At 34.3% G+C, this 22,207-nt stretch overlaps 5 protein-coding genes across 9 annotated transcripts in view; 4 read left to right on the top strand and 1 right to left on the bottom strand.

Moving 5' to 3' along the window:
- Positions 1-22,207, bottom strand: part of CaMKI (Calcium/calmodulin-dependent protein kinase I) — a 481,648-nt gene that overhangs the window by 262,462 nt on the left and 196,979 nt on the right. The gene's annotated exons all lie outside the window — the stretch shown is intronic.
- On the top strand, positions 973-3,212 carry LOC135844489 (restin homolog). The gene is made up of 2 exons (XM_065362703.1): positions 973-1,642; positions 2,049-3,212. The coding sequence occupies exons 1-2, from the start codon at positions 1,013-1,015 to the stop codon at positions 2,970-2,972; spliced, it is 1,554 nt and encodes a 517-aa protein (XP_065218775.1). The 5' UTR covers positions 973-1,012; the 3' UTR covers positions 2,973-3,212.
- Positions 6,212-8,046, top strand: LOC135844990 (uncharacterized). Its single transcript, XM_065363417.1, has 2 exons — positions 6,212-6,978; positions 7,551-8,046. The coding sequence occupies exons 1-2, from the start codon at positions 6,364-6,366 to the stop codon at positions 7,917-7,919; spliced, it is 984 nt and encodes a 327-aa protein (XP_065219489.1). The 5' UTR covers positions 6,212-6,363; the 3' UTR covers positions 7,920-8,046.
- Positions 10,264-11,899, top strand: LOC135844322 (uncharacterized). Its single transcript, XM_065362485.1, has 2 exons — positions 10,264-11,213; positions 11,520-11,899. The coding sequence occupies exons 1-2, from the start codon at positions 10,560-10,562 to the stop codon at positions 11,757-11,759; spliced, it is 894 nt and encodes a 297-aa protein (XP_065218557.1). The 5' UTR covers positions 10,264-10,559; the 3' UTR covers positions 11,760-11,899.
- LOC135842901 (paramyosin-like) lies at positions 17,792-21,853 on the top strand. Of its 2 annotated transcripts, none has more exons than XM_065360582.1 (4): positions 17,792-19,701; positions 19,955-20,278; positions 20,575-20,868; positions 21,162-21,853. In XM_065360582.1, the coding sequence occupies exons 1-4, from the start codon at positions 18,727-18,729 to the stop codon at positions 21,474-21,476; spliced, it is 1,908 nt and encodes a 635-aa protein (XP_065216654.1). In that variant the 5' UTR covers positions 17,792-18,726; the 3' UTR covers positions 21,477-21,853. The 2 variants fall into 2 exon arrangements, with proteins under 2 accessions (XP_065216654.1, XP_065216655.1); XM_065360583.1 differs by having other exon boundaries at positions 17,793-19,701; positions 19,961-20,278.

The raw sequence follows: 22,207 nt of genomic DNA, 5'->3' as shown, positions 1-22,207 counted from the left end.
TACGTAGGTCTAGGTAGGTAGGTAGGTAGGTAGGTATAATTCTACGGAAAAGTTGAGTGTATCATAAAATCATTCTAAATTTCACTTCGAGGTAGTGCACAAAAAACCACAACTCGAGGTGTCCAATTTTTGCTATTTTTAGGTTCAAAAAATAAAAATTGAGGAATTTGGGAAAAAGGACGTTTGGACAAAAATGGAAACTGAAAATGGGAGATGTTCAGAAAAAAATGAGTAGGTTAGGTACGTTTTCGAACTGGAAGAACTCGAAAGACCTGTTAGGACACCTTGATTTTAGCTCCCTAAAACGTTTTCCAAAAATTGGTAGCCTGAGACTCCATATCCATAACAATTTTATTTTTTACTATTTTCAGGTTTTTGGGTTTTTCGCCTCTTTCAGCGAATTACAAATGATAATTTTTTCCCAGAAATTGACCTTGGACAATATTTTTCAGTTGGCTCCATCGTGTTTGTTGCTGTTGCGTCGTCAGTCGTCTCTCTCTGTCTCGGCTTATTTTTTCTCTTTTTCAATGCATCCGTTCTTTCAAGTTCCACCCTTCACCCTTCGCACTGAACGTGTTTCCAACAATACATCATCCTTCTAATTCCCCTTCACCCTTCGAACTACCCCTACGCATCACCATATGCATTCTCCTTTACTGTATGTACGTATGCCTATAGGCCTATGCCTTTGGATCTTAGCACTGTATATGCAGTTCCAGGTTCCAGCTGGGTTATCATATCATTAGTTCTTTTAGTCTCAGTAAGTTAACCAGTGTAGATGAAACGTTAAAAAGTTTCTATGTTTCGGTATAAATTGATACAGTGCTCCTAAACAACATTCAATGTTCATTCGTTAATTTGTTCGTTTATCGATACGGTAATTCATTTTTTATTTTTGAGTCGACTCGGTGCATGATTGATTAGATCGCAGTACTTAGATTTTCGAAAGACTCGCGATCATACTTATATTTCCAGTGAGATAATCGTCGCTTTCAAACGGCAGGAAGAAATCATGGCATTGTACATTTCGATATGTCGTGATTTATGGAACCAAATCGATGATTTGGAGAAGGAAACATCAAGACGAGGTCCTGAAATGTCTTCTTTAGAGGCAAAGCTGTTTTACGACATCCTTACATCTATTTACGATAAAGTGATAGCGCACGAAACCGAAGTGGAGAAAGTCCTCACTGACAATAAACTGCTGGAACACGCGCAGGATAGTTACCGCTACACTCGAATGAAGGCGGACGATCTGAAAACCAAATTGACGGAAATTTTCTCTACGGATGAATCAACGTCATCTACACAAACGAATACAAATACTCAATCCAGTTCAACACAATTGGTCGAAACTGCAAAAATTTTAGACTCGCAGATCCGAAAACAAACCTTCCTCATTAGACAAATCGATTCCCTAGAAATAAACGACGACACTGGTGCAATAAAAGCAGGAATAGTTTACAGCCACCTTTCTCAACTTTATGATGCCTTCATCTCGAATCAAATTGAGATCGAAGCTAACCTCAAGGACGACGGTGTCATTTCTAATGAACAACAAAAAATTTCCAAGGAAACTCAACAAAAAGTAATCGATTTACAAACCAAGCTGAAACAAATTTCATCTAAGACGCAATCTCTGGTAATTAATAATCTACTTATTTTGAAAACTTTCTATCATTTTCACTGTGGCTAAAAATGTAGATAAGGGAGTTGATGAATCGATTTCCAAACTTTGAAAATTCATAAATTAATTCCCAGTATACCTTTTGTCTTTTTTGGACACATTTTTTTAAAATTTCTAATATTTTTTTAAAAAGTTTTTGCAGTATTTAAAACAGTTTTAATTTTTTAATATTTTAAATGAATTTTCCAAAAAAAAAAACAGACAATTTTTCTCATAATTTTATGGATTTTGATGTAAAAATTTTATTAGGAATCAATTTGCCATTTTTTTTTTAGTGAGAAATCATTAAAAAATCAGTCCACATTCAATGACCTTTTAAATACACCAAAATAATTCTAATCTTTTTCTCTCCCAAAAACAGGTATTCCAATCCGACGAACTCAAATCATCGGAATCAGAAAGTGACCTTCGAGCTACAGCACTCCAACTTGCTAATTTCATCGTTTCCTCTCACAATACATCGGAATCACAATCTGACGAAACTGCGAGTAACACAAGCAACGTCTCCATCTCACTCGAACAACACTTGGAAATATCTAAGGATATCCAAAATAAGATAATTCGTCTAGAAACACTACATCGTGAAAAGAACAACACTCTCGACAGATTGGATAAAATTGAGAGTTTAGTCAAGGATAGCAAAGAGCGTGAAAGGAATATTCTCGACAGACTAGACGAGCTCAAGAATTTAGTGGAGGATTGTAAAAACCAGGGAAAGGACACTTCAGACAGACTAGTCAAAATTCAGAGTGTAGTAGAGGATTTGGAAACCCAGGGAAAGGATACTCTAGAAAGATTAGATAACCTCGAGGGTGTAGTGGATGAATGCGAAAAACAGGGAAATGACGCTCTCAACAGATTAGGTAACATTGAAGATGTAGTAGAGGAGTTTGAAGGCAGACTAGATAATGTTGAAGGCATAGTAGGAGAATGCGAAAATCAGGGAAAGGATGCTCAACAAAGATTAGATAACATCGAGGGTGTAGTGGATGAATGTGAGAAACAGGGAAAGGACACTCTAAACAGATTAGATAACGTTGAAGGTTTAGTAGAGGAGTGCGAAGGCAGAATAGACGGTGTTGAAAGTTCGGTGGAAGATTTTGAAAGCAGATTGTCGGATTGTGAAGGCAAAGCAGACGATATTGAGGGTACAATGACGGATTTGGAAGGAAGACTGGATGACTGTGAAAGTACAGTACAGGATTGCGATGATCGTTATAATGAGATTACCGAAAGACTAGATAACATTGATGGTACGTTGGATGAATTACAGGACAGAGTATGAAGAAAAATAGTGATACCCATTCGATAAGATTGAGCTAAACTACGAGTATTTGTAAAAAAAATCTATCATTAATTTTTATTTTATAGAGAACTTAAAACATAAACTTACACTGTAGAAAAATGTAAAAAAATTAAGTTTTATTATTTCTTCAATTTTTTAATCTATTTTTGAATCAATTTTCATGTGTATCAAGCTTACTTGGTTGCCAATTATATTATGCTCTTGTTAGAAGAGGTAAAAGAAACACGTAGGTATACTTATCAATTTGTTTGTTGTTTTAATCTGCCCAAATTGAGAAGTGAACGATGCTTTTTATTCCTCAAAACCAAAATTTCAGTTGGGCACTCACATTTTTATTTTCTAGGATATGTGAGAAATTTTTGAAAAATTCAAAATTATTGAGTAATTATTTTTTGTGTAAAATTTATGAAAAATTGTTTCTAACCTGACACGACCTTATAAAATGAAATTTTGTAATTTTCAACCAAACTAGAGCTTCTAGCACGATTTTTAAAACGCGTCCATTATTTTCATTTTTCACCTTTCACGCCAGAAATATTTAAATTTCATCACATGAATTGAAAATTTGATTTCTATTTTTTTCTAGACTTTTAAATGCACGATTTTAGAGTGTTTTAATTGAACATCAAAGTACCTAATGATTCTTGCCATGATTTCAAATTCCGAAAATAGTAAAATTTGAAGTTTTCAGGTGGGTAAATACTGTCTACATAATGAAACCAATTTTTCCATAGATCAAGCTGGCGACCACCTAGGTAAATAATAATTTCAAAATTTTCAATTTTTCGGACTCTTCGAAAATTTAATATCCATAGAGGGAATCTCTCAATCTGTCAGTCAACGATTTTACTCACAGGTAAGTACATATTTTTAGCAAGCATGAGGACTGCAGACCTTTAAGACAGCACAAAAAAATCACTCTGAAATAGAAAACTGAGTATACAAAGGGCCTTTCAATTTCCCAAAATGGCTCAAAATTTACACACAAAGAAAGCCAATGACCAGTTTTTATTTTTCTGGTCATAATATTTAAATTACAATCACACTTTTGAAGACCTAATTTTGACACAAGTGGGAATAATGGTATTTTATTGAGGACCAATTCTTTCGAAAAAATCTCAAAATCTTAGAATGTGCGATTCGGTAACTCAAGCTGGAAAAATCTTCGTTCCAGATCAGAAAGCAGTACATTTTCGGGATTAGATATTTTGAAAAAAATGCTCAAAATTTGAAAATGAGCGATATTGGACAGAATTAGCAACAATTCGAGAATCTTCTTCTTAAGTCATATTTCCATTACCTAAAAGTGTATTTTTTGACATTTTGCAACTTGAATAAAAAAAATTGACCGCCCCCCTCACCCTGCCCAAAAATACTATGTCAAAATTGGGCCAGCAAACGTAATCGTAATTACAATGTGGCCACAAATAAATCTTTCCAGGATTTGTGAACTGTTTCAGAAAATTTAACCCCCCCTCCCAAAAACCCCTTAATTTTTCGTTTGTAAGGGAGGCTGCTCTATGAGTACTCATGACTATGCTCTGGTGAGAAAAATAAGCAAATTCAGCGACCGAGTGATTTTTCTGTCGAGAAATTCTTAAATACCTACAAATGAAATAATATGTAAAAATATTGAAAAAATAAATGCATAAGATGAAATGATTAAAATTGTGAATTATGCCGACAACTTTCTCAAAATTGATAGAAAAATAATATACCCATAAAATTTATCAAAAATCTACCAAATGATGAAAAAACTTGAAAACCGTCTTTGAGATGATTTAATGAATTCACATCTAATTTCCTAGAATTCTACAAGAATCAGTTCAGATTCGTTTCGATGTGGTTTAATCTGAAATTTTTTCGTTGGGAAACGATCATAGTTGATAAAATTCTGTGAAAAAATACTGATACAAAAATAACTGAAAACCTTCAAATACGAATATTTAGTCTACCTATGTAGGCTTATCTTTACAAAAAAATATCACAAACTTTGAGACGAAGATAAATAGATAACATCAATTATCACCTGAGTCTATTATGTTATGGTCAAATCCAAAAAAAATCTGCAAAAAAATGACGAAACTGAAGATGAAAACAGGTAGGTGGATAGATACCGAAAATTAAAATTAATCTAGACCTTCTACTTATAGATACAATGATTTTGCAATGATCAATTCCATCGATTTTTCATTCGCTGATTAGGCACACTGAAAAATCAGAAAATGGCATCACAATAATCACTGCGAACGTCAGATGTACCTACATATCAGAAAGAGAACTAGAAATTTTCAATCAATAATAACATTTAACTTACATTCTTGATTGTTAGTTACATGAAAGAAAACTGAAAAGTGAATGATCTTCAAAAATTAGACTCAGTAAAACTTGATGGTGATTCTCGGTATCAATTAGTTCCTCCAATAGGTAGGCACGAGATGAGTTAGATATTTGATTTTCTTTTCTACATATAGGTAGGTAATTTCATTTTTATTTTCGACCTTGAAGTTTTGATTTTCAAGTTTGTCTGGTCATACCTACACATACAAAGAGCTTGGGCCAATGCTGAGAATTACCCAGAGTGAAATGATCACATTAAATGGACCTGATTTGAGTAACTAAATTTTAGTTACTCAAATCGAGTCCAAAGCGGTCTTCCTTATGGGGTCTGATCACTGATCAGGCCTGAAAATATTTAATTGGATCTAGGAAATGTTCGGAATTTATCGGGTAGGTAATCATTTCTCGCTGGGTAGCCATTTGAATCTGAGACACTTTTCATTATTTTCAGAATGTAGTGAAACTAAAAACATCCAAATGAAAAAATAAAGACATTCGGTTGTAAAATATCCTATGCGAAAAGTTTGAAATTTTTGACCTGACGTTAAAGGTTCCTTCTCAAATGAAAAAAAAAACACATAACACACTGTTTCTTTCTTTCTTTCTTTCTTTCTTTCTTTTTTTTGTAGAAAACTAAGCAGTCCATTCTCCATTCCATTCTTCCACTGGCCTTTATAAACAGCAACAACAATATGCCAATTATAGGGGTAAAAGAGAGAGAGCCGATAGAGGGACGTAGACTTACGTGAAATTTCGAGTTTATCATTCTTTTATCCTGGCTACACTGATTTTCATCCCCTCTAAAATCCCCCTAGACCTTTGTGAGATTCAGACCACCTGTGACCTTATGCTGAAAGTCCTCTCATCCTCTGTTGGCTTTGTTTAATTAGTTTAGTTTTTACTTTTTAGTTCGTGCTATCGTGCTTCGTGTACATCAATTATTTTCGCGTAGGTTCCGTTATCGCTTGATCCTTAGCTGCAAAATATATCGAATTTTGAAAAATCTTCATCGGATTAAAATTTAAAAATCATGCCAGTGTGTCGCGATGTACTGAAAAACTTTTCGAACCGAATCGATGATCTGGAAACAGAAATATCAAGACGAGAGCTTGAAATGTGCCCGCTTGAAGCAAAAGTATTCTACGACGATCTCTTATCGATCTACAAGAAAATAATCGAATACGAAAAAGAAATGATAGACGACGATGAATCACAACTGTACAACTTGTTAGAAGATAATCGCAAAGTTCACTTGAAGACTACACACCTGAAGATCAAATTGACAAAAATCATCTCTTCGACTCGATCAACGCCATTAACCGAAGCCAAGGTAGAACCGACCGATACCGAGCGTAATTTAGAACCGTTATTCAAAAAATCGAAATCATTGATTGCACGAATATCTTTGTTGAAACCCAAAGAAGACCTTTGTCCGGAACAAGCTGAAATAACGCAAGATCATCTTAAATCACTTTACGAGTCGTTCGATTCGAATCAAATTGAAATCGAGTCACAAGTCAGCGGCACTGCCCTTGATAGGCAATTGGAACTTTCCAAGCAGATTCAAAACAAAGTGATCGAATTTCAAACAACGTTGAAAAAAATTTCAAATTCGATTAAACCTTTATCAATGACGCAAATGCAGGTAAATAAAATAGTACCTATCTATGCAAAAAAATGCTATCATAATAATTTATAGTGAAATTTAGAAGTTGGTAAACTAATTTCCAGCTAGGCTTAACCAACTTCAATCCCCAATTTAAATCTCACTCAATAATTTCAGATTCGTATGAAATCATACCACAACCAAAATAATGGATTAGGCCTACCTACTCGTTTTTGTGTAATCTGTCTTTGAAATCAAAATGACAAACCGTTTTAAAGTTGGGAAAACACTGAGAAATAGGCATAAATTTCATAAACTTCTCAAATGAATTTTTACTCGATTTTTAAAAAACCATTTCGAACGATTTTAACGATACATTGAATCATAGGCTCGCTTTACTTCAAAATTTCCCCAAATAAATTATTTTTCTCTCATTCCAAAAAATTTTCACATCATTTTAGAGATTTTTACGTTGTTTTTACTCATTTTCAAAACTTCGAAACAAAATTACATAATCGACATTTTTTTTTCATGAAAAATTCTTCTAGAAATGATTCACTTACAGTACCACATATTCTAATTCTTTTTCCTTACGTGTGTTTCAAAAATAGGCCTTACAATCAGAACAAGTCAAGTCACCGGAATCCGAAATAAGCAGTAGCCTTCGATCGATAGAACTTAAACTGTCGAATCTTACTGACTTCTTGGAATCGCGATCGAGTAGAGATGAAACTGAGAGTAATATCAATGACATCTACACCAATGTTGAAGATAACTTAGAAATATCCAAAGATATTCAGAATAAGATGATTTCTCTTCAAACAACGCTGAGTAAATTCGTCGACGACGCCAATCAGCATCGTGAAAAAACCATTCCCAATGAAAAGAATAACACCTCACGCATTAATCGTAAAATTTATTGCCATTATTGTGGTGGTAGCTCTGATTCAGGAGACGGTTGCTGTCTTTGGTGCTATTGAAAATGACCTTAAAACGTTTCTAACATAAGTACCTACGTCTTACTGTGAAATTAGAAAACTATAGGTACACTCTCAAAACACGATTCCCTACATTGTAAATTGAAAATATACATTTTTTTCTTGATTACCCTTTCTAAAACATTTATTATTATTTTTTCACTCAGGTGATTAAATCTAATGCTTCAAATACAAACGTTACTCTTTCATGCTACGATGATGATAAAACAAAAAGAAATGACTATCTAGGTAATTTAAAAATGGAATTAAAAAAAATAATGGCTAGTATTATAGATGACAAAAAAACCGTCGTCACTCCGGAAAGGCAAATACACACATACATTTTTTCAAATTTCAAACGTGGAAGTACAAATCTTGGTTTCCAATCTGGGTATTTTCTTGACTTGAAAATTGCCGAACAAATTGTAAACGGAGAAATGAAAAACAATATTGATGTGTTTATGACACAAAACATAATTAGGTACCTCCATAACCGAAAAAAAATGGAAAATGAATTCAAAGACACAGAAGAAATGGAACGCATTAATGGTGAGTGCATCAAAACACTAGAATTTTGGTATAGAAATTGATTATAGAACTCAATCCATCTCAGTTAGGGAATGGTTACCATTTTAGATGTATGTACTTATTAAGTACATTATTCGATGGACTCTCTGCTTAACAATGAAGTAGGGGGTAAATGGAAAAGTCGATTTTATAATTTCAAAATTAATTTTCTCCACGATTTGAGGACAAAATTTTACTAAAATTTTACCATTGATAGAGAACTGCCTGAAGTATGAGTGGTACAAATTTCAGCTTCATCTGTGCAATAGTCTTCTCACAGCGCCCTCTCAATGTGTCATTAATCAAATAGTGCTTTGCAATTTCCCCACTCTACCTTATGCTGACTTTGAACGAAAAAATGTGATAATTAAAATAATCACAAAACAGTTTTTCTATACTCCTCTCTACCGCTTCGAAACATTCAAATAATTTTGAACAAGGAAAGAAATGAAAATAAAAAACAAGCATTTTGTTTTGCAATAAATAAAAATTAGAATGGCAATAATGCTGAAAAAAAATTAGGTTACAAAATACCTACCTAAAATGGAAATCAAAAAAAGAAGAAATACTCAAGTATACGAGTCCGTAATGAAATTATTTTTCAAAAGAAATACTGTTAATTTGAGCCAAAATAAAACATGATAGGTAATTGAAAATTCAAAAATTGATCATCTACCTGCTTAAATTATGAAAGAAACAAAACTGAATTTCATAATTATTCCTTATTCTAAAACTTTTTTTTTCAAATGATCAAAAAAAAGATCAACATAAAACAAGAAAACACCGCTGAAATGAAAATAAAAACTCAAAAAAATCCAATTTTGTGCAGAAATATATTAAACTTGAAAAAAAAACAAGACAAAAGAAAAAATTAATAGAATTGTGAACTGCAACGTTGAAACTTCCATTAAATTAAGCAATTCATAAAAAATCTACCAAATAACAAAAAGCAATGATCATAAAAAATTCAAAGTCGATTTCGCGAGTTTAAAATACGAAATTTGACGTCAAAGCACAATTCCTTCAATTTTCCTATCACTACCGCTACTCCTTTCAATTTAATTCAGATTTTTTCCACCTTTAATTTGGTATCTATTCATATTTACTTAGTATTGATCAAGGCAGTCTCACTTTTTTACTTGCTTGAAATACTGAAAAATTACAAGATGGTAGTTTTCGACCAAAATCAAAAATGGTAACATCGATATCAACAATCACCCAGGACACAGTTTTTTTTCTTCATAAATGCATATCGAATTATCGATCTCAACGAGCAAAAAAAATCTAAATTTGAAATTTATATTTGAATAAAATAGCAGAATTTAAGCTTTGCGAACGATTTAAACGATCTTTGAAAATCAGCATGACTCGTTAATGATTTTTGGTCCATATAATTACCTGGAGTTCTTAACAGTATACAGGGTGTTCAAAATACGTTTTCAAAATTCACGACTCAAAATTCAATTTTGACCATGGAGATCAGTAATAGGTACCTACGTACTTGGAAAAATGAACAAAATTTCCTATTGTGATATTTTGCCTAACTTGCAAATTAAAGGGGCTACAAATGATTTTTAATTTCAAAAAATCGCGATGAAAAAGATGATAAATGAATGCGGAAATGAATACTACGTCAACAAATAGACAAATTTTGTTATCATTTTTTCCCTACTCTAAAATTTAAAAAGTTTTTGAAGCTCGACAATTTTCGATTTGCTAAGAATTTCATTAAAATGTGGCTACAAATGAATCTTGAACTGTTTCAAAAAATTCAAAACACTACGAAACCAAGTATAGGTAGATGTAACTGCGTTGATTCATGTGTTTTTCTCCTAATCAAGTAATCAACAGCGAACATAGTTATCACTCAGTGAACAAGTTTATCAAAGTACTTTGATTAGTTTGCGGATGTGTATGATGCATGGTCGTGTTCTGCTCATCAGTTTAAAATTATTCATCCCGCATTCACAGACATCAGTTTTTTTTCGCGTTCGTTCCGTTTTTGCGTGATTAAATATTAGCTGTAAAATACTATTATACCTAGTGAATTTTGAAATATCTTCACCGGTAAATATCATGGTAGTGTATCGCGTAGTATTTAGAAACTTATCGAACCGAATCGATGATTTGGAAAAAGAAATATCAAGACGAGAACGTGAAATGTGCCCGCTTGAAGCAAAAGTACTCTACGACGATCTTCTATCCGTCTATGAGAAAATAACCGAATACGAAAACCAAATGGTAAAAACGCTCACACACAGTTTTGATCTAGGCGACTGGTTGGATGATAATCGCAAGACTCACTTGAAGATGACAAACCTGAAGATCAAATTGACTAAAATCATCTCCTCGGCCCAATCAACACCATCGACCGAAGCCAAGGTAAAACCGATCGGATCAGCCACCATATCGATCGAATCCCCGACCAATACCCGACCTAATTTAGAGCAGTTGTTCAAAAAATCAGAATCATTGATTGCACGAATATCTTCGTTGAAACCCAAAGAAGACCTTTGTCCGGAACAAGCCGAAATAATGCAAGATCATCTTAAATCACTTTACGAGTCGTTCAATTCGAATCAAATTGAAATCGAGTCTCAAGTCAGCGGCACTGCCCTTGATAGGCAATTGGAAATTTCCATGCAAACTCAAAACAAAGTGATCGAATTCCAAACAACGTTTAAAAAAATTTCAACTTCGATTATCCCTTCATCTTTGACGCAAATTCAGGTAGGTAAATAATCGTTTTAAAGCTGAGAAAACACTGAGAAATAGGCATAGATTTCATAAATTTCTCAAATTAAATTTTACTTGATTTCTAAAAAACATTTCGAACGATTTTAGCAATTCATTGAATCATAGTCTGCTTTACTTCAAAATGTTCGCTCCCAACCGTCTCCAATAATTAATTTTTTTTTCACATTTTCAAACAATTCTCACACTATTTTAAGTATACCTACAGATTTTTACGTTATTTTTACTCATATTTCCAAAACTTTAAAAGATAATTAATTCGTGCGTGTGTTTCAAAAACAGGCCTTGCAATCAAATGAAATCAAGTCACCGGAATCCGAAAGTAGCCTTCGATCGATAGAACTCAAACTGTCGAATCTCACTGACTTCTTGGAATCGCGATCGAGTATTAGAGATGAAACTGAGAGTAATATCAATGACATCTACACCTATGTTGAAGATAATTTAGAAATATCCAAAGATATTCAAAATAAGATAATTTCTCTTCAAACAACGCTGAGGTCCCCTTTAAGAAGAAATTAGAATTAACCTACCTTAAATCGCTTCAAACAATTCAAACATACGTTTTATTGTGACATTAGAAAACCATAAGTAGGTACACTCTCAAAACATAATTCCCTATATTGTAAATTGAAAATATACATTTTTTTCTTGATTACTTATACCGTTTCTATAACATTTATTATTCTTTTTTCACTGAGGTGAATGAGGTGATTACATCAATTCTAATGATAATAAAAACGTTACTCTTTCATGCTACGATGATGATAAAACAAAAAGAAATGACAAATTTGAAAATAGAATACAAAAAATAAAGGAGTATTTAAAAAAAAAGACCGTCGCCATTCCGGAAAGGCGAATACACACATACGTACATTCGTAAGCATTTATCAGAATATTGTAATTATAGTTGTTCTCTATTTTCAAATTTCAAACGTGGAATAAAAAAATTCAAATCTTGGAAATTTCCAATCTGGGTATTCTCTTGACTTAAAAATTGCGGAACGAATCGTAAATGGATAAATGAAAAACAATAATGATTGTGACACAAAATAGAAGTAAGCGAATAAGCAAAAATGCAAAATGAATGCAAAGACGCGATTATACTGAGTTTGAACGAAAAAATGCGATTACTAAAATGAGCATGAAACTGGATTTTTATACCCCCCCCCCCTCCATCGCTTCAAACATTCAAATAATTTTCAACAAGGAAACAAATAAAAATAAAGAAACGAGCAATTTGTTTTGCAATCAATAAACATTACAATGGCAATGCTGAAAAAAATTGGTTAAAAGATGCATATAATTATGAAGAATAGAAACCAAAAAAGAAGAAATAAGTACATATACGAGTCGGTAATACAATTATTTTTCAAAAAAAATGCTGCTCATTTGAGTAAAAAAAAAACAACATAGGTAATTAGAAATTCGAAAATTGATCACCTACGTGCCTAAATTGTATGAAAGAATCAAAACAAAATTTCATAATTATTCCTAATTCTAAAACTTTTTTTTCTCTTCAAATGAACAAAAAAAAAATGTCAACATAAAACAAGAAACCGGCGCTGAAATGAAAATAAAAACTCAAAAAATTCTAATTTTTGTGCAGGAATAAATATCAAAACTTTTGAAACAAAAAAAAACAAGAGAAGCTCGAAAATGTGTAAAAATAAAATTTTTGGCAAATTAAAAATTGTTGAGCTTCAAAACCTTTTTAAATTTCAGAGCATGAAAAAAATGATCATAACAAAATTTGTTTACCAATTTGTTGGTCACTTTCGCATTCGTTTTTTTTATTGCGATTTTTTGAAATTCAAAATCATTTTAGCCCCTTCAATTCGCAAGTTGGGCAAAAAGTCATAATTGATAATTTTGTTTATTTTTCAAATGCGAGTATCTACAGTGCATATTACCGACCCCCATGGTCAAAATTGGATTATGGATCTTTGATTTTGAAAACGTATTTTGCCCCTTCAATTTTTCAAATAGGCAACTTGTTCATCTCACTTTTTTTTCGTATCCCGTAAAATCCAAATCTGAAGTTTGTATCTGTACCAACTACCACCACTCCCTGGACACCCTGTACTGTAGAATCCCAAAAATGAGAGTTTCTCTTTCTCGTTTCTCTGTTTCTCTTGCTATTGATTGATTTACAGGCATACAATTAACAACAAGTATTCTTAGTCTTATATCAAACAAGAAATTAACAGAGAAAGGTAAACACTGAAATTAATAAATGGTAACACTGCTGACAATAACGAGCTCCGTGTGGCCAGCCCCGACCATGTGGGGGTGGGGGTCGAAAATAGTGCCAATCGTTTGTGCTTCGTTTGTGCACGTTTGTGCACTAATTACTTACGTTTGTGCTCACCCCCTTCATGGCGTATTTGAAGGGAGCCTTGGTCGGGGCTGGGGACACGCAGCCCCGACCATGAAGGGGAGGGGGTTGAAATTAGTGTCAATCGTTTGTGCTTCGTTTGTGCACGTTTGTGCACCAATTGGTTTCGTTTGTGCTTGCTCCCCTACAAAGTGGAAATGGACGGGGCTGGGGACATGCAGCCCCGACCATGAGGGGGAGGGGGTCGAAAATAGTGCCAATCGTTTGTGCTTCGTTTGTGCACGTTTGTGCACCAATTGGTTTCGTTTGTGCTCGCTCCCCTACAAAGTTGAAATGGTCGGGGCTGGGGACATGCTAATAGGGGGAGCCCATAGGAAGGGCTTTAGAGGAATGAAAACCATACACATCGTTTGTGCTTTTGATGCTGAGGATTGTGCACTCATCAAATTGACCCATTGCGTTCGTTTTGTTATACTTGTAATTAAAAGCGTAATTATTCTTGGTCGGGGCTGGGGACACGCAGCCCCGACCATGAGGGGGAGAGGGTCGAAAATAGTGCAAATCGTTTGTGCTTCGTTTGTGCACGTTTGTGCACCAATTGGTTTCGTTTGTGCTCACTCCCCTACAAAGTTGAAATGGAAGGGGGCTGGAGACACGGCGGTGAAATGGGAATTTTGAGAAAAATAACTATCAATGAGTAGGGTATCGTTTCCATATGATTCGATACCGCTGAGCACGAATATGACCTCAGATTTTCTGCTACACTCACCTACCCCTCTCTAGAGCCCCTCAGCCTCCCTCAATTTTCACGATTTTCGAAATAAAAGTTTTTTTGATGACATTGGTGTCGTTTTCATATGATTCGATACCGCTGAGCACGAATATGACCTCAGATGTTCTGCTACACTTGCCTACCCCTCTCCAGAGCCCCTAAGCCCTCCTCAATTTTCACAATTTTCGAAATAAAGTTATTTTGATGACATTGGTGTCGTTTTAATATGATTCGATACCGCCGATCACGAATATGACTTCAGATTTTCTGCTACAATCACCTAGTCCTCTCCAGAGCCCCTCAGCCTCCCTCTATTTTCACGATTTTTAAAATAGTTATTTTGATGGTGTTGGTTTCAGAATACAAAATTTTCAAACCACTAATTAACTCAAAAAGAAGCTACATATTTGGAAGTTTCTAGCCACTCAGTAAATGAGTAGAATCAAAAAACTGTTCTTGGATTTTGATGGCAATTGCCCAGGTGGACAGAAAACATGAAAATACAATCGGGTCATTTTATCCCAAAACAGGTTGGGTGGGTGGGGACCGATGCAAAAAAAATCAGGATAGGGTATTAAAAATAAGTTCTCTTTGAGGAGGGACTTTTTGCTCGTAATGAAGGATTGCATTGAATTTCGTTTATATAGTTCCCCGAATTTTTTTCTTTGGAAGATTGTTTTTTTGTTCAATTTTTGTACCATTTGCAAAGTGATCAAAAATTTACTTCTGTACTGATCTCCTGGAATACCTAAGCATGTATTTGGGGTAGGCAAGTGTAGCAGAACATCTGAGGTCATATTCGTGCTCAGCGGTATCGAATCATATGAAAACGACTCCAATGTCATCAAAAAAACTTTATTTCGAAAATCGTGAAAATTGAGGGACGCTGAGGGGTTCTAGAGAGGGGTAGGTGAGTGTAGCAGAAAATCTGAGGTCATATTCGTACTCAGCGGTATCGAATCATATGGAAACGATACCCTACTCATTGATAGTTATTTTTCTCAAAATTCCCATTTCACCGCCGTGTCTCCAGCCCCCTTCCATTTCAACTTTGTAGGGGAGTGAGCACAAACGAAACCAATTGGTGCACAAACGTGCACAAACGAAGCACAAACGATTTGCACTATTTTCGACCCTCTCCCCCTCATGGTCGGGGCTGCGTGTCCCCAGCCCCGACCAAGAATAATTACGCTTTTAATTACAAGTATAACAAAACGAACGCAATGGGTCAATTTGATGAGTGCACAATCCTCAGCATCAAAAGCACAAACGATGTGTATGGTTTTCATTCCTCTAAAGCCCTTCCTATGGGCTCCCCCTATTAGCATGTCCCCAGCCCCGACCATTTCAACTTTGTAGGGGAGCGAGCACAAACGAAACCAATTGGTGCACAAACGTGCACAAACGATTGGCACTATTTTCGACCCCTTCCCCCTCATGGTCGGGGCTGCGTGTCCCCAGCCCCGACCATTTCCACTTTGTAGGGGAGCAAGCACAAACGAAACCAATTGGTGCACAAACGTGCACAAACGAAGCACAAACGATTGACACTAATTTCAACCCCCTCCCCTTCATGGTCGGGGCTGCGTGTCCCCAGCCCCGACCAAGGCTCCCTTCAAATACGCCATGAAGGGGGTGAGCACAAACGAAAGTAATTAGTGCACAAACGTGCACAAACGAAGCACAAACGATTGGCACTATTTTCGACCCCCACCCCCACATGGTCGGGGCTGGCCACACGGAGCCACAATAACGTGCTGCGGTTATTTTTGGATAATGGAAAGTTCAAGACTTAAGTTTAGTGCTTTTTGCTTTTCAGTTTAGAACTAACGTAGAAAGGTGCAGTTCGTCGATTCGTCAGTTTAAAGATTGTGAATATTTCGTTTAGCATAATACGCAATCTCATTTTTTTTCTGCTTCAGTGAATAGTTTTTCTGTAAAACATCCAGTTGTTCAAGTCTATTCGTTACAATTGTAGTGTCAACTTACGTCTCGTGAATATCTATGAAAAGTTTCTAAAATTAATTTTTAAAATCATGTACTGGCATACTGCATTACCTCTCCACAAAAATTTACTGCAGCGATTTTATGATTTCAAAAAAGAAGTACAGCAACGACAACAAAATGGAGTAAGTGCGATCGAGGCAAAAATATTACACGACCATCTTACATCACTTTACGAGAGAATGAATGCGTATGAACCCGAAATCGAAAAACACTTCGACGGCGCTCTATGCAATTTGATACCGTGGTTGAACGAAACAAGCAAAATGCACTCGGAGGTCTTGAAACTTAAAATAGAATTGACGAAAATCTTTTCTTCGGCCGAATCAACATCAACGACGAAAACCGAGGGAATCAATCAATCCAGTCCAACAAAAGAGCCCGAAACCGAGAAAAATCTAGGCTCACCGATTCGTAAGCAAAGCCACCTAATCAAACAAATCGAATCGCTGGAAAAACTCGATGATATTTGCGCAGTGAAAGCCAAAGTAGTCAGCAGTCATCTTTCTCAACTTTACGACTCATTCGTCTCCAATCAAAATGAGATCATTGAATCAAGCGTCGTCGAGGATAATGCTGCTTTCGATAATCAACAGAAAATCGCTTCGGAAGTACAACAAAGAGTGATCAATTTTCAAACCAAGTTGGAAAAAATCACGAAACCGATCGCATAGCCACCATCGATGAAATCTGCCGAGCCAAGATGCAATTCAAGGTGAATAATCAAGTTTAAAACTTTAACATTACGAGTATAAGGGAGTATGTGAATTGTGAATTGATTCTCTTCCCAGCGTCCGCGATAATTAATTAGTCTACCAATTAATTCAAATTCTGTTCCTAGAAAAAATACTCCAAAACCATTCAAAGGCATTTGTCAATACATATTTGAGATTTGAAAAAAGTTTCTCCAGTCTTCAATGTTTTCCAAAAAATTAAAACTGAAAATGATCGACATTTTTTAAGAGTTGCTCTATTTTTTCAACAGCAATTTCGATAAAATTCTCCTTCTTGAAAAATGGTTTGAGAATCAATTCACTCATCTGCCTTGGATGTAATTATGCGTAATTGCGTATTCTAATTTTCTCTTTGTGTTTCGAAAACAGATTATGCAATCCGAAAAAATCAGGTCATCGAAATAAGAAGCCGCGAATTAGGTAATCAAGGATAAAGAAGCAGATTTCGTCTACATAATATAATAACTCTTGATAGCTTATAAGTACCTATATGAATTTTGTATCGTAAAGTATTGGAAAAAATATATTTTTTACTCTTCTAATCTGATCTTTTAAAAAACTTTCATTCTGATTTAACTGGAATTTAAATGATGCTTACGAATTTTCACAAACTCCATTTTCCCCCATTCTACTTACGATGGAAATGAAAAGTATAGTCAAGTGAAAGAAAAAGATTGATGAATTTAAAACAAAGAAAAGAAAATCAAATTATCAACTATAGGAAAACGTTCTCCAAGGGATGTTTCGACGTTTCTCTTACTTTTAAAATTCGAAATGTGGTTTGTGGTACTGTGGTAGGTAGGTAGGTAGTTTGAAAACATTACTTTGGAAAATTTTCAAAACTCCGAAAAAAAATTCATTTGTAATAATCTGATGATAACCAAAATGACACAAAAACTTGAAAAAGGGAATCGATAAAAATTGTAATGTCAACTTTTGTAAAATTGAAATCGAAAAAAAAAATCAAAAATCTATCCATCAACAACAAAATAATGATTAGGTATTTATTAAAAAACTCAATCATTGAAGCAAAAAAAAAATCAAACGAAGCAGAAGTTCGTAACACTCATTCAAATATAAATTACTGCAAAAATCTAATGAAAATAATTTCAAATAAAGTCAAACAGAAGTGAGAAAATCAACTTGCTTTAATTTTATGGAATAAAAATCAATTAAAATTTGCGAAATAACGAAATATTCAAATAGGTAGGTACTAGGTAGGTACTATAGGCAATTTGTTAATATGATAAAAATTAAAGTTGAAAATCGTCCAGAATTTGATAACACGACATGAATTTTACCAGTAAAAAAACATCAATTTTATTCAACCTTGTGAAAATTGACCAACACTGAAATAAATTAGCAAGTGGCAAGTGGCAACAACTGAAACTAGTTCTTATTCGTATCGGAGTCTTTACTCGATAGTTCGTTCGTTCAACGCTTAACGCTTATCAGTAAGGTATACAATGTACGAGACATAAATCATCATTCTTGTGTAGAAGTGCGAAAATTTTTCAATTTTTTTCAAGTCGGTTCTTCCATGGCATTTTCAACTACCTAGATCAAAAGATCAAGATCTTCGTTATCAACGTACCACTGATGAATAATCGCTATACATAGTTCACAGCATCTGTAAAAATCATGTCATTCAATGTGGAAATGCATAAACGCTTAATGAGACGAATCGACGTTTTATGGAAGCTACGCGATGACCCGGATCTAATTAAAGTAAAAATACTTCGTGATCATCTTCTGTCAACTTACGATAAGATGGTAGCATATGAAACAAAAATCGAAGAAAACTCCGACAGCATTCCCAATCTTCCCACGTGGTTAAACGAAGTTGAGGTAGCCCATATAAAGACGATCCAAGCAAAAATAAAATTAGAGCAAACCCTTTCGTCGAGCAAATCAACATCACCAACCGAAACCAAGGTAGGTGACACCTCCAATCCAACAAAACAATCCGAAAGTGGGAAAAATTCGGACTTACAAATTCGTAAACAACGTTTCCTAATCAAACGAATCGAATCGCTGGAAATACTCGATGATATTTGTGCAATAAAAGCAGAAGTACTGCACAACCACCTTTCTCAACTTTACGACTCGTTCATCTCAAATCAAATCCAGATCGAAGCAGGCACCGACGACGATACCAATCTCGATAATCAACAAAAAATTACCACAGATATCCAACGAAAAGTGATCGATTTTCAAACGAAGCTGAAAAAAATCATGCAATCGATCGCATCAACTTCATCGACAGAATCCAACATCAGTATCGATCGTTCAATTCAGCCAACACCGATTGACACCACAGCCAATTTAGACTCGTTATTCCAAAAGCGAGAATCATTCATTAAACGAATATCTTTGTTGGAACCTAAGGAAGATCTTAGTCCAGAAAAAGCTGAAGCAATGTACAATCATCTCGATTCGCTCTACGAGTCTTTCAATGCGAATCAAACTGAAATCGAATCACGGGTCAGCGGTCCAATACTTGCTAGCCAGTTGGAAATTTCTGAGCAAATTCAAAACAAGATGATCAAACTTCGAGCTAAATTGAAAAAAATTTTCGCACCGATTAAACTTTCATCTTCGTCGACACAATCCGAGGTAAAATTATTCTCTCTACCTATTTTAAAAGCCATTCATCATAAAAAATACATGTATATAGGTAGGTACGTGAATGCTTTCATAGAATTTCATCTGAAGATTTTCGATCTTTTTTTTAAAAAAAAATTGCTTCATTTTTTCTACACCAAATTCAATGATTGTATTTCATAAAAAAAAATCCCAATAATTCACTTAGCGACTTGAACTTTGAATGGTCTATTCTATTATTTTATGTTGTATGTATGTGTTTCAGCAACAGGCATTACAATCTGAGCAAACCAAGTCACTGGAATTCGAAAGTAGCCTTCGATCGACAGACCTCAAATTGTCTAGTCTTACAGACTTATTGGAATCGCGATCAAGCAGAGATGAAACTGAGAGTAATCTCAACGACATCTTCACCCATCTTGAAGATACCTCAGAATTATCTGAAGATATTTTTACGAAGATAGTTTCTCTTGAAACAACATTGAATGAATCCATCGACGCTAACAAACATCATGAAAAAAACACTTTAGATAAGCTGGATAGAATTTTGGAATTTAACGGACGTTTCGAACAAGATTACAAAACTAGAGTAAGTGTTCTGGAATTTGCACCATTTTGTTAAATCAAAAATTTATTCTTGGTTCGTTTGAAAATTTTTCATTATTTCCTCCAGTGTTGAAAAAATTTCCTACTTTACAAATTCATTATTTCAAAGAAGATTTTCGATCTTTTTTTGTTTAAATTGCTCAAGTGATTTTTTCTACGCCGAATTCAATGATCGTTTTTCATAAAAAAATTTCCCAATAATTCACTTAGCGACTTGAACTTTGAATAGGTATGTCTGTTCTAATTATTTTATGTTGTACCAATGTGTTTCAACAACAGGCATTACAATCTGAGCAAATCAAGTCACCAGAACTCGAAAGTAGCCTTCGATCGATAGAACTCAAATTGACTAATCTTACGGATTTGTTGGAATCGCGATCAAGCAGAGAAGAAACGGAGAGTAATACGAGCAACGACATCGACACCGATCTTGAAGATGACTCTAAAGATATTAAAACTGGGATAATTTGCCTTCTAGCAACTATGAAACAATATGAAAAAAACGTTCTTGATAAGCTGAATAAAATTTTGAAATTTAACGAAGAACGTCACGAAGAAGATTATAAAACTAAGGCAAGTGTTTTGTAATTTATTGTCTCTTCCATCGGTAGGTAGGTAAATCTCAGGTCGAGATTCAGCTGCATACTTACCTAATTTGAAAGCTATTCATAGTAAGGAAATACGCAAATTCTTCAAAAAATTGATACTAAAAATTTTCGATCTGAAAAAAATCGCCTACTCAATTTCTTTGAGGTACACTAAGTACCATAATTGTTTTTCATTAAACGTTTCCCTATTTAATCCACTTAGAGCCTTGAATATGTGTATTATAATATTCTTTTTCGTTGTGTGTGTTCCAAAAACAGGCATTACAATCTGAGAAAATCAAGTCATCGGAATCCGAAAGTAGCCTTCCATCGATAAAACTCAAATTGTCTAATTCTACAGACTTATTGGAATCACAATCAAGCCGGGATGAAACGAAGAGTAATATCAACGATCTCTACTACGATCTTGAAGATAATTCAGAAATATTTAAGGATATCCAAAATAAGATAATTTCCATTCAAACAACATTGAAGGAATTCATCCACGCTGCCGAAGATCATGAAGAAAACACTCACAATAAGTCCGATGAAATGCAAATTATTATAAGTATGTTTGTTCCAATGGATGATTAACCAAGATCGAGAACGTCTCGACGTTGCATTGTGGTGAATAGGCAGTAGACCTTAGAGCACTTATTTGGTAGATACCTAAGTACATTCTTGTGAACGTGATCCACGCAGTTTTCGATAGCTACTTTGAATCCATATCCTTGAATCAAAAATCAACTAACGGCTCGTTTATGTATTAATTATCGACTGTTGCCTTTTCGGGTACTATATTTTTTAAACAATTTATTTGTATTTTCAAAAACGTCTATGATTTCGTCAAACTTAAAGGCTGCTAAATGTGTCATTTTTTTAGTCCTGTAAAATTAAAAACTTAATTCATAAGTAGGTATGTAGTTCGCTGTATTGATGATTAAAAATAATTTATTTTCATTTTCTAAAAACATTTGTGTTCTATGCTTACTTAATAATTCATTTAACTTGAAAAACTGTAAGATAATTTTATTTTTTCAGTTGTAAATATCAAAAACTAATTGACAGTGACGTAATATTTTTATAAATACGTGGAGGGCGATTTCCCCTTTATACCTTTGGAAAATAAAAATAACATGATGTAAGTATTATACTTATGACTTATGACTCTTAATCTGTTTGTAAAAAAAATTATTCTCATTCATTCAGAAGGTAAGGATAGGTATACCTACTTTAAAACTTCATTATTTCACAACTCGACGACAAAAATTTAAAAAGAAAAAACGAATAAAAAAATATTAGAAAAATCGCTCAAAATTATGGTT

The sequence above is a fragment of the Planococcus citri genome, chromosome 4 (genome assembly GCF_950023065.1).
Source record: "Planococcus citri chromosome 4, ihPlaCitr1.1, whole genome shotgun sequence".
NCBI lineage: Eukaryota > Metazoa > Arthropoda > Insecta > Hemiptera > Pseudococcidae > Planococcus > Planococcus citri.
The sequence above is the reverse complement of the archived record's forward strand: the minus strand, read 5'-3'. Positions and strand labels throughout refer to the sequence as shown.